The 12,865-nt window shown below is 37.6% G+C and overlaps 2 protein-coding genes across 5 annotated transcripts in view; both read left to right on the top strand.

Moving 5' to 3' along the window:
• The first annotated feature begins 624 nt into the window (after positions 1–624).
• atp5mc3a (ATP synthase membrane subunit c locus 3a) lies at positions 625–3,219 on the top strand. 3 transcript variants are annotated; one of them, XM_060876558.1, is made up of 5 exons: positions 625–702; positions 878–971; positions 1,726–1,800; positions 2,338–2,528; positions 2,648–3,219. In XM_060876558.1, the coding sequence occupies exons 2-5, from the start codon at positions 933–935 to the stop codon at positions 2,760–2,762; spliced, it is 420 nt and encodes a 139-aa protein (XP_060732541.1). In that variant the 5' UTR covers positions 625–702; positions 878–932; the 3' UTR covers positions 2,763–3,219. The 3 variants fall into 3 exon arrangements, with proteins under 3 accessions (XP_060732541.1, XP_060732542.1, XP_060732543.1); XM_060876559.1 differs by having other exon boundaries at positions 666–784; XM_060876560.1 differs by lacking the exon at positions 625–702 and adding an exon at positions 748–774.
• A 360-nt stretch (positions 3,220–3,579) lies between these two features.
• atf2 (activating transcription factor 2) overlaps positions 3,580–12,865 on the top strand; it is a 24,720-nt gene continuing 15,434 nt past the window's right edge. The window contains exons 1-8 of one of the 2 annotated variants that reach the window (XM_060876556.1): positions 3,580–3,806; positions 5,269–5,341; positions 6,442–6,538; positions 6,975–7,093; positions 9,795–9,920; positions 10,676–10,854; positions 11,171–11,285; positions 12,326–12,412. In XM_060876556.1, the coding sequence (XP_060732539.1) occupies positions 5,294–5,341; positions 6,442–6,538; positions 6,975–7,093; positions 9,795–9,920; positions 10,676–10,854; positions 11,171–11,285; positions 12,326–12,412 (771 nt within the window). In that variant the 5' untranslated portion in view covers positions 3,580–3,806; positions 5,269–5,293. Of the gene's footprint in view, positions 3,807–3,847; positions 3,871–5,268; positions 5,342–6,441; positions 6,539–6,974; positions 7,094–9,794; positions 9,921–10,675; positions 10,855–11,170; positions 11,286–12,325; positions 12,413–12,865 lie in introns of those variants that run through there. The other variant, XM_060876557.1, reaches the window with a different exon arrangement.

Below are 12,865 nucleotides of genomic sequence, written 5' to 3'. Positions count from 1 at the left end.
TAGATTTCATCATCAAGATGCTTCAGCCAGATCAGCTTGGATATTTGGCAACTGGTAGCCAGTCCGACCAAACACTTTTCCATAATCCAGCAGAACATCCAAATGACCAAAGAGATTTCAATATACAAATAGCTAAGATTGCATTGTCTCTCTCTAGAATTTGCTTTGAATAAAAGTACCAGCCAATTAAATAAAGATCATTGTAAATGGAGAGAACAAGCCAAAGCCTTTACAGACAATAACCAGAGCGCAAGAGCCGTGAGGCATCAACCTCATCAACCTCAACCTCATACATACATTCACACAGGGAACCAATTCAGCATCCTCAGTCCTACTACTGTTAAGTTACTGTACAGTAACTTAAGATAAAGACTTTTTTCAGACACTAACTACTTTTAATGCCATTAATTCATTCATTCATTCATTCGTTCATTCATTCATTCTTGGAAGGTGATAAAGGAAACCTAAAAAAAAAAAAGTCTAATAATGAATTGGTAACAAACATTAAACATGATGTGCTTAAACACTTTACCAGGTTAATTAGCTTTTTGTCTGTTTTAAACTTTTCTTTTTGCTCAATGTCTTATTTCAATAAAGTTAGATAGAAACGACCTTGTGTGATGTCACTGGTTTATCCGGGACTTTTGTCTGAGACACTCTTGCGCATGCGTAGTGCTTCCTGTGTTTCGACCTCTGCCTTCGGTGAGTATCGGTGCTTTTGCAGCGAAGGGAAAAATCGAATCCTGCTTCATCCTCGCGTTACAGTGTGTCTCAGTCCGTGTTGGTACTTAAGCAGTTATTAGTGATATCGTATGTGATTTTAAACAGCATTATTGTTTAACAAAGCTCTAAAGTTGCACTTGACCTTACCTTACAGACACAGTCCCTGGTTGCTTCGGTCCTTAAAGGATAAACAAACCCTTATACTAATAATGTACGCCTGTGCGAAGTTCGTCTCCACACCTGCCCTGGTGAGTAATTTAACTCGAAACTTTTTTTAATTGTCGTTTAATCTGCTGTATATTTGAGTGTATTTTTGGGGCCTTGTGCTGAACTTGAAGCCGGTTGCTAACATGCTAATATGCTAATAGCTAACATGCTAATAGAGTTCATTCATTCATTCTGTCCTGCGTGTGTTCAGAGCTCGACAGAACAGAACGTGTCAGATTATCGCATTAACGTGTGTTTTTATTTTTTATTCATGAACTGACCGTTGTTTTGAAGGTTGCCATAATGAGGATTTGCTTTAAGGTCAAAATGTAGCTTGTTCACTGGTTTGCAGGCTAATGGCTATGCTATGCTAACTGCACAGAGGTGCTTTCTATGCTTGTTTAACCTGCCTTTATTCCTCCTCTTCCTCTTCAACATTTTACAGTTTTAAACTATTAATATTTAGGCACAGATTGATCGTCAGACTGGTTATTATAACACTTACTGGTTTGGAATTTTAAAATGTCTTTTAAGATGTTTTAAACTTTCTCTCAGACGGTTTTTTTTTTTTTTGTGCAACAAAATGGTCACATTTTAAAAACTTTCTAGTTATCTTGCCAAAACATAACTATCATTAACCACTAGGAAAGTGTTACGTCCTTAGTCACGTGATAAACTTTGAACTTTTCTGCTGCATACTGCCTTGTCTGCACATGTGGCATTGAACTTTCTGCAGGAGTTTTACAGTCACAACTTTGTTTTTATGCCTGCTCTTATAAGTTTTGTATGTTTCAGGTCCGCTCTGGATCCCGGGCTTTGTACAGACCCCTGTCTGCTGCTGTACTGTCTAGGCCAGAGGTCAAAACCGAGGTGAGGTTAAAAGACAAGCAGCCATCTTTTTATTTATTATTATTATGAATGACCCTCTTACCATGGAAGAGAAGATCATCATGTTCTTTTCACAAGTATTTCAAGCTTCAGAAGGAGTCAGCTGGGGAAGACATTGGGCTGCTTCTCTACTGCTTTATAGTCTGTTATATTTCTTCTATTGAGCAGTTCTAGTTTATGCATTATTGGATATATTTCAAGAAAAACAAATGCTGTTACATAATGTCATTGACCAGCATCACAGCAAGTACAGGACACCATTTTCTGTAAAGCAGCTTGCAAATTATACTCGTGCTTTAGTTTTTCTTTAATGGAATTTTTTATTTTTTCTATATGAAAACTCTGGGAGCAGATGTGAGATTCACCTGGCCAAAATAGTTTTTAGGTTTTTTACCTAGATAGAAATAGGAATGCCTGAAGGAGGAATGGTGTAAATGTTTGAGGATATACTTTGCACTAGAAGGGCTGAAATATTTTTTACACTCAGTGTATCAGATTGTCACGCCTCTTTCTCTTCAGGCACCTGCTGCTCTCCTGCCCCAGTCTCCTCTCACCCAGGTGTGTCTGCGTGGCTTCCAGACCAGTGCAGTGAGCCGCGACATTGACACTGCTGCCAAATTCATTGGAGCCGGAGCTGCCACTGTTGGTGTGGCTGGATCTGGTGCTGGAATCGGAACTGTCTTCGGCAGTCTGATCATTGGATATGCCAGGTAAAAATGCTACCTGATATTAATCTCTGTCTGAATTAATTAGCAATAAATGATGTGGATTTTCAAGCTGCTTGGTTTTCATGAATCTGATTTTTCTGTTTCTTTATTTTTCCCTCCAGGAACCCATCTCTGAAGCAACAGCTCTTCTCATATGCTATCCTTGGATTTGCTTTGTCTGAAGCCATGGGTCTCTTCTGTTTGATGGTTGCTTTCCTCATCCTGTTTGCCATGTAAAAACTTACTGCAAGTGGCAACATATGACATACTCAATTGTGAATTCACAGTTGCTACCAAAAGTGTCTGCTCTTAATTGTCTATGTAGAAAGAAATGTTCATTTTCGATGTCCACTCTGTCAAAAGAATAATGTATTATAAACTTGTAAGCAATTACAAAATTAAAATGTTTAAAGGACAACTGTAACTTTTGTAATTTGGGAATTATATTTGTCCCCTCTTCAAACAACAGTGGTGCTCACTAAAATGTCAACGTTGAGGAGTCATTGCAACACCTTGGTAGTCTGATAGCACTTTCTGTACATCACAGCTTGAGAAGTGTACATGTTCTGGGTCCACTTATTTCCAGGGGTTGCACTCCTGGTGGACGGGGAAAGGGATGTAGGATGCAGCTGGTTAAAAGTCAGTAAACATTTGCTTTTGTAAATTGCGTTAAATAAATATCTACTTGTGTTTACTGGTGTTGAAGATTGTTACTTATTCCCTGCTTGTTCTCTTAACTGAAATAGATTCTGTCCCACTGCCTCACTGCGTAATTTGTAGGTTTTCATGCTCACGAGCTAATGAATTGGAACAATCTGAGATGAGAGATGATCCTTAAGCTCCAGCCTGAGTTGTGAACCCTGGTCTTGGAGTCATGTGTCCTCCACGTGTTGGCGTTTTCTTCAACTTTACACCAAAGCGTGCAGGACAGAAGGCAATCCAAATCCAGGACTGGTTACAAGAGTTCTGGTTTACAATTGAATAAATAGCAGAATTGAAAGCATTATCTAGATGGGTGTGGCTGTGAACATGTAGAATTATAGGTGTAATGGTCACTACCGTGTGTCCTTCAGATTTTATTGCAATTTATTCACCGTTAGCCCTTTCCGATTAGATAACGCTTTATTAAGTATTAATTACTCGTCTTAAGGTTTGAAACGTGCACTACCGAAGCTGGTGGCTTCCTTCTTACAGCTTCGGGATTTATAAACGGGATCTGAAGTGAAGTCTCGCGAGAACAGAGGGATCAGTGGGCTTTGGCTGTCAGGGTTGTGCCTGTGGGTAAGTAATCGCATCAATTAGCATCATTTGTAAACAACCATCATTCGGTTTATCGTCTCGGAGTGTAAGAGTGAGAACTGTGTTATGTAAAATGTTTTTCTCGGGCTTGAATGACACGTGTTTATTTTCTCAGTAATTGCATTGGTGCTAACATGGCGACGGCTATGCTAGCTAGCTAGCTAACTAGCTTGGTTACTGTAAACAAGGCAGCTTGCATTGTTATCCTCAGCATCCGTATCTTCGGAGTAGAAATCGGTACTCATGTCCAATTGGACATGTATCAAAAAAAGTTTTTTTGTTCGTTATAAATTCATGTGTGATGAGCTTTAACTAATTAGACATTACCTGTCCTGTTAAAGATGTGCTATTAATCTGACAATAGAATGCAGCTGTGCTGCTATCAAAAGCTCTGTGACTCTGTTATGTCTGATTATTTAGATAGTTTCACATTTGGCTTAAGGTTTGAAACGGAGATCTTGATTAATAATTAAATTTAAGCATTAAATGTATTGACAGTGTTGCCATTGTGATATGTTACTAATCCTGCTAAGTCCATCTTGGAATGAAGGTACATGCAGTAAGATGCAGACAGAGTGCATTAAAGCAAAACTCCACCCTGATACTCATTACAAATGTTTATATTGATATAGGTATTATGTGCTTAATGATCCTGGCCCTAATTCGTAGGTTGATGTTCTTTTTATTTTGATGATTTTTGTTATTACTGTGAGATGGTCGTGTGCCTTGATGGTGTCACAGGTGGGATTTTTACTAGGAGAAAAATTCTCACACATTAAAAGTCTCACACATTTAAAAGTCTCACACATAGCTGATGGCTGTCACTGTTAGCTCTTTATTAACAAAATAGCAAAAACCTTGTTTTCTCATTCACCAATTTCCTGTGATGTTCAATGTCATATGAAAGATCCAACATAAAAGTTGTGGAGACAGCAGACTCTGGACTTCGAGCTCCAGAAATGAACACATTTATATGATAAATTATTTGAGACACTAATTATTTGGCTAATTAGTGATCTGTGAGAGGTTAATAACAAAGGTGTTGGCGGTATTCGCAGAAACAGTTTGGATCCTGAGCGGTTTGAGAGTGTACAGATTGAGAGTTAGGCAGAATAAAAGTGCCGCTGCATTTTGTCTTTAAGTAAAGATTAAACAAAGGCTAATTCCCTCTGGCACTAATATTACCAGACAGTTGTGTGGGTAATGTTGGAGCTTAAACAGAAAGTAGATAAATGTGTTGATAAAAGTTTAAACAAACAAGTTGCATTTTTAGCTTTAATATGCAAATTGCCTATTGGGTTTTTCCTTTAAACACACTTGGAACTACTGTATGAACAAGACATAATTCAGATTTTATCGCACAAGCATATGACCTTTCCATGAATGTACTTTTGATATTTTATTTGAGCAGACAGTAATGTTTACCAAATGGCTTTTCTGTTAGGAGACGGCGTAGAGAAACTCTGAATATGAGTGATGACAAACCGTTCCTCTGCACTGCACCTGGCTGTGGTCAGGTATGGATTTATACCTCAGTGAAATAAACGTTGCTGTGATTACTGCAGAATTGTTTTTATATTCTGGATTATGTACAGTGGATATAAAAACGTCAGGGGTTTTAAATGTAAAACAAATTACACCATGTGAAACTAAATGAAGTAAAATCGAAAAAAGGTATGTCTGGGCTATGGGTAGTGTGGCAAGGTGGAAGCTTTTTAAAAAAAAAAAATAAATATATATAATAAAAATTCTTTCAGTCTTTCAAAACCATGTGGAATAATGTTATGATCTGTTGAAACAAAAGTTAATCCCCCAAAAAAAAAAATACACAGCACATCACCAGAATAACACCATCTCTATAATTCCATAATTAAGCATGGATGTGGCAGCATTATACTTTGCGGCTGCTTTAATTTAGCTGCAACTGAGGCTAAAGAATCAGGATGAAGGGGAATAATTAATGGCTCTAAATACAAGTCAGTTTTGCCAAAACCTGAAGGCTTCTGCTTAAGATGAAGAGGAATTTCAGGATTCGGTAGCACACCAACTCGAAACACATCTCCAAATCAAATAAACAATGGCTTCCCCAAAAACATGGTCAGGGTTTAAGTCTAGATCTGAACTGGAGAGAGCTGCGTATAGGAGATGACCTGCCAGTTTGATCGGGTTTGAATGCTTTTGCAATATTAACAAAATATTGCTAAGATGTGTACATCTACAACCAGCTTATTGTACTTTATTTCATTTTTTTTTTTATTTTAAATTATTTACTTTGTCTCTAAAAAGATTTTTATATTTTGTAACATTAACTTAGATTTAGCAATTTCACAATGAAGGTAGAAAAGTTTCTGACATGATTTATATTAATTTAATATTGTTTACATCAAAAAACAGCTACTTTATCAGAAGTGTAGTGTATTGTGTAGACTTTTTTATCCACTGCACTTTCTCTATCTAGGTTAACACTGATCCTTATTAAACTGAGGTCAAGATTTGTAATGGGTGGTCACTTATCAGCACATTTAAAGTCTATTTTGAATATATATTTTGCATCTCCAATACATATTTTATGTGACCAGTAACACTGTGTATGCATGTGATGCTGTTATTTCCACAGCGATTTACAAATGAAGACCATTTGGCAGTCCATAAACATAAGCATGAGATGACCCTCAGGTTTGGTCCAGCACGCAGTGACAGTGTCATCATCGCTGGTGAGTATGTCAGAAATCTCCATCTCTCCATTAATCAGTTCCTCCAGGATTTCCTGATTCTGCGATCGCAGAGATTAATGAAGACGGATGCAGAAGCAAAGGAAATGACCTCAGATTTGTTTTTGCAGTTCAAAAAATATTGTGTGATATCTTCCCAACATGCATATAGTTAAATCCCTCATTCATTCATGTGTAGAATATGAGTACAGATATCGTAGGAAATAATTACATATGTCACTGGTAGGAGGCTAAAAAGAATCATGCACTTCCAATTTTAGTGATTTAAGTAGTTTTCTGCAAAAATAAATAAATAAACACTAAAAATCCACAGCAAAATGATGCATTTTCAGCTGAAATAATCACAAAAAACCTTGGAACTCCTGGAGGGACTGACGTGAGGTCATTAGTGTAGCTAATGATTGCTTGCTCTTTGCAGACCAAACACCGACACCCACACGCTTTCTGAAGAACTGTGAGGAGGTCGGACTGTTCAACGAGCTCACTAGTCCCTTTGAGCATGACTTCAAAAAGGCCACAGAGGAGGAGATTAAAAAGGTAGACGAACATCACCTTAAGTGTGAATCGTGACCCTGTTGTCATAATGTGTATCATTATTTCCATCAGTATTTCGATATTTTGTTAGTTAAATTCCTGTCTGTAAATTTAGGATAACACAATTACAGTAGAGAAAATCTTCACCATGAGCTATTTGCTTATACAGTCCATCTTTACAGCTAACATATGACTTTCAGCACCACCCAACAATTATTTTATATGAATTTGATTTCCTACATTACCCACAAAGCTGTTTGACTATCCAGTGGTAGTGGCACAAGTGGGTATTCATCTACTATATCTATTCCTTCAAAAAATTAGATTTTTATTAAAAAATTCTAAAGCTTTCGGCTCATTTCCAGTTTCATAGAAAAAAAAATTGCAGATTTTCATTGTGAACTCAGACCTTTGAACCGCTTTCTAATCTCAGGTTGGGATCTAAAATAATTGTACCAGATAGTTTTAATGCTGCTGTATATCAACCGAATAAATACGTAATTGTGTGTCCTTACAGTGTAGATGGTACAGAGCCTTTCTTTTTGCTGTTAAACGATGCCGGAGAAGTGAGCGTATTTGTCTGCTTGTTTTCAGGACGGAGGAAGTGCTTCCTTCCAGTGACGTGCTTTTTTTTAAAGCCTCATTTTAGATGATCAGCTTTCTTTCTTTGTAGCTGATAGTATTTCGACAGGTGCACTGATGTGTGCTCATTTGCAGCTGCAATGCTCAAGAGACTTAATTGTGGACTTTGCTATTGGGGTCTGCGAGTGTCTGACAAAATGACAGCTAATGATGTTTCAATGCATCTTCTTTCAGTGACAGTGAAGCACCTATAATAATTAGATTAAAACAAGGAAAAAGCAAAAACAAAAGCATTTGTGAGTCACTCACCTGCATCGTAGTTCAAAGAGATATCTCCATTATATACATCAACTGCTCAAAGTAGAATAAAACATTTTTATTTTGGGATATATATATATATATATATATATATATATATATATATATATATATATATATATATATATTCATTATGCATAACGTGAAATAGAATTAAACGACAAACAGCCAACATTTAAAGGCAAAAGAACGTGAACATCTCGTAGTAGAGATGGGAAGAAAAACAAAACCTGACTGGAGAAGTAAAATGCAAGGAATAGTATCCTTGGTTCAAATGTGAAAGAGAAAATATGCTGAAGTTGAGCTTTATATTAGAAATGGCGACGATCTGGTGTCAATATTATCCAGATACTAGCCTAACTGGTGAATAAGATAATATAAGAATACAAAGAATAAAAATGGGAAAGTCTGAAAGTAGAAGTGCTTTATTTTAAGCTTGGTAGTTTTTGAAAGAAAAATGGGTTTTAATGCTGGCTACTTACTTTAAAGTGTACAGTAGAGCATCGGGTGCTTTACTGATGGTCAGAAATTTGGGTTGTTGCGGGAAATCGAATATCAGTATTTAGGTTTGTAAGAGGGCTGCTTTTACATTTACATTTATGGCATTTGGCAGACACTCTTATCCAGAGCGACATTTATCTCATTTATACAGCTGAGCAGTTGGAGGTTAAGGGCCTTACTTAGGGGCCCAGAAGTGACAGCTTGGTGGCTCTCACAACCTTTTGTTCAGTAGTCTGACACCTTAACCACTGTGCTGCCACGTCCCCATGACTTTTTTTAATTTCTGTTTACTTTAAATGGAAAATGTAAACAAAAGAAAGTAAAACCAGAGGCTCTGTTCTGTGTGTCAGAGAGAAACATCACTGCAAATCTATATAAACTTTTAATACTAAGCATATCAGTATCAAGCAATTCTTTTCTTTTGTGAAGGAGATGGACTCTTCCAGGTTGATTCTGACCCCATCTACAGGGCACAGGGGCTCACTGAAGGGTTAATGAGGGTCAAAACAGTCCTTTTCTCGATCATATGGCTTTCACAATCACCAGACCTTTACTATGTTAATCACCAGACCTTTACTTTACTATAGCTATGGGAGACTTTAGTGCAGTGTTAGACAGCGCTCTGAACCAGCATCATCAACCCAGGGAATATCTTTCGGATGGATGGTGTTTATTAATTTTTAGTTTATTAATCTCTGTTCCAGACACTTGTTGGATCAGTGCCGAGGAGCACTGAAGCTGTGCCAGGTGGCCATGAATCTTTTACTTACATTTTCAAGCTTTTGCCAGAAATTCTGATAGTTCCAATAAAAACATCTCCTATTAATGTAATATATAGGGTTTGTTCCACAGAATCTCCAACTGAACATGCTGAAATGATTATAAGCTTTACAGCCTGGGCGGGTGATGTATTTTGCTTAAGTGGATGAAAAAGTTTCCTCTAACCTTTAAAATTTGGATATTTGATATTAGAAAAAACGAGAGATTCTATAGAGGATATGCGTTAAGCATTTGGATCATATGGAAGCCTTTTGTCTTTTATAGAAAAGATAGGTACTCTATTGTACTTCTGCTTCCGTCGAATACTTGTTCATTTGTATAGACTTTCTTATTCTTTAAGATCGTATGAAAACAGACATGATTTATATCATTCCTATGGAGAAAGGGAATATATGTGTATAATGGAGTGAATGAATGGATGAGTGTACGATAGAGCTGAAATTACAAGTGTGGTTATCGCATTATTACAGTGTGTTGTGTACATTATAACATATTTGTGTTATCTTTGTTTTTGGTCTTTTAGTTACCTTTGGATTTGTCACCTCTTGCAACTCCTGTTGTACGAAACAAAATCGAGGAACACGCATCCCTTGAATCCCATCGAGACAGCCCTCTGCCCCATCCCGAGTCTACAACCAGTGATGACAAGGTGAGAACTGATTCAGATCCTTCTATTTTTTCTTGAATATTTTCAGTTGCTCACCATTGAATGTCGCACCTTGAATTAATGATTAATTGTTCTATATGTACTTCAGGATCCTGTGGGTATTGTGAGTAAATCTTATTAGTCCCGCCAGGATTTCACAAATTAACACAAACTCAAGCAAACTGCAATATTTCCAGGATATTACTTGCAAAAGATTACTTCAGATTTTCCACAGATTTGGGCCAAGATGTGTCATATGACATCATTACAACATGCATTCAGATTCCCGTGTGTCAAACATCAGCATAGGAGCCATAGAAAGTAAATGCATGTGTTTTCACTGGTAGTAGTTTAAAAGAAGTATCCTGGGCTTTCAACTTTAGTGATTCAACTAATTTTCTGCAAAAAAATAAATAAATACCCTAAGAGGCATACCGCAATAACACAACAATCACAAAAATGTCTAATTAACGTAATGTTTTAACGTAACCTTCTGAATCAATTATACACTATCCTCAGAGGGTCTGTACGTCTTGAGAGACTCTTCTTGCCAGGCTTCACAATACATATTTTACTGTTATAGAACAGTATCTCTGCTGGCCAGCTGTCCTTTTTTATATAAGGTTCACATAGTCAGCTTTACTGTAGTAGCTTGTGTCTTCTGTACTGTATAAAGGGCATGGAATAAAATTATACAGGACTGAGATGGCACTTTTTTGAATGGTTGATGCACCTTCGGTTTCATATGATATTTTCAGGAGGTTTCTTTGCAGCCGTCCTCTCTGCCTACGTCCACTATAGTCCGTCCTGCCTCCCTCCAAGTCCCCAATGTACTTCTGGCCAGTACTGACGCTAGTGTTGTTATTCAGCAAGCCCTTCCATCTCCAACGTCTAGTTCTGTTATAACTCAAGTCCCATCCTCTAATAGGCCAATAGTGTAAGTAGCTCCAAAATGTTACTTGTTACTTAAGAACCTTTTATTTTCACGTCACTTTTTTTTCCTGCTTTTTTTAGTAAACAGCAGCTTTTTAATTTAGTTATCTATTATTTCGAGTTGCTGATGTTTGTGTTTGCAGCTGCCAAGTTTTTTTTTCCTGAGTTTCTCTGTCACAAGTATCACCAAACATTCTTATTTTTAATTTGCTGAAAAGCACATATGCAGCATGGTATAAAATTGTATAAGATTATAAGATCATAATATGCAAATATTTATGGTATTACTCTGCACATCTGCCTCTTTGCTTTGTCTTTAGTCCTGTGTCTGGCACATTCCCAGTGATTCTGCAGCTTCCAAATGGACAGACCATGCCCGTCGCCATCCCAGCCACCATCGCCAGCTCTAACGTACACATCCCCACTGCCATACCTGTACGTTTACACAGTTTTTATTTATTTTATACCAAATATGTTTATTCCTTCACCATATGTAATAACTTATTCTCAAAGAGATTTCTCTGTCCAATTAAGAGCAGTCACACTGCAAAGCTTAAAGGCATGTAATCCATCTGCTGTTCCTGGGGGTATTACTGCAACGAGAGGGAATGTTTCCTCTAAAAATTTCCTTAAAACCTAAAGAAAATGGTATTGATACTACTTTTTACAATTTTTTACTCTATTTTCTGCAAACATGCAACCTATTAACTCTCAGAGGACTATTCGTTCCCTTGCCGGGCGATTAAACATTTGAAAGTGACTCTTTTCTGAAAGTGGTGCAGAGTATTCATATCATGAGTGACGTTGGTGTGATTTGTCACTGGCACGTTTCAGCGTGCCACAGAGGACAGGCCGGTATTTATTATTCCGACACTGCCTGTGTAGCATGGAGAGAGAGAATGAGGGAACTAATGGGCCTTAGAAAAGGGCAGTTGTATGTCACAGCAATAAAATGAAAGAGGGAGGAAGAGAATAAGACACAGCGAGAGGACATTTCAACCATAATGGGCTCAGTGACATGTTCACTGTCCTTGTATAGGCCACTTGTAGTAGGATCAAACCTGTGTGATAGTATATTCACGTTCATGTCTCCATGTGGGGAAGAATGTTGGGGTTCAGGACAAACAAGTCCATATTATAATATATGCAGGATGTTAAAGTATCTATGTGTCTGCTGTACCTGTGCGCTCTCTCTCTCTCTCCCTCTCCCTCTCTCCCTCTCACTATGATTGTGTAGGTGTGTTGTGGACCTTGTATCTATATCTTTCAGCGGTTGGGCTGCCTGCAAATACCAGGCCGTCATCCTAATGAGTGTGAGCTATGGGGTTAGGCCATGTGCATGGTGCTGTGTGTGTGTGTTTCAGTGTGTGGGTACTGTATATCTCTGTGTGGACACTTAGCAGTTTGGGGTATAAAACGTCTTGAGAGACACTAATTATGTCAATTTATCTCCTTTCCCTTGTGTTCTGTCTTAGCTGGTAAGACCAGTCACCGTAGTGCCTAACGTTCCCGGGATCCCTGGTCCTTCCTCTCCACAACCCGTCCAATCAGAAGCAAAGATGGTAATTCCTCTTTTTAACTCATTTACATCTTTTTCCTAAAGGATTGATCTCATATTTTCCTTAACATACAAGAGCTTCAAAAACATGATGCCATCATAACCCTTTTTTGTGTTATGATAACTATACTTGTTCTTGCTTTCATCTCTTCTAAATGTGCTTCATTTATTTAAGCGCTAGAGGGCACCAATTAAAAAAGTTGTGTTTCTCTGTTGTGCACAAAGAAAGGAGTGGTCTGGATGTAACACTTCATTTGTATCACTGTGTTTCTAGACATGTTCGAATGTAACGACAGTGTGATTTGTGAATAAATCCATGTTAAATGTGATATCTGCAGGTAGAACGGAATTCTTATTGTTATCCACGGTTATTCAAAGCTTTGCTGAATTTTAGCACAGCATATTGCTGTCATCAGTAAGAGAGAATAAATCTATAGTCTGAGTGAATGCTGAACTG

The sequence above is a fragment of the Tachysurus vachellii genome, chromosome 8 (genome assembly GCF_030014155.1).
Source record: "Tachysurus vachellii isolate PV-2020 chromosome 8, HZAU_Pvac_v1, whole genome shotgun sequence".
In the NCBI taxonomy this organism is placed as follows: domain Eukaryota; kingdom Metazoa; phylum Chordata; class Actinopteri; order Siluriformes; family Bagridae; genus Tachysurus; species Tachysurus vachellii.
The sequence above is the reverse complement of the archived record's forward strand: the minus strand, read 5'-3'. Positions and strand labels throughout refer to the sequence as shown.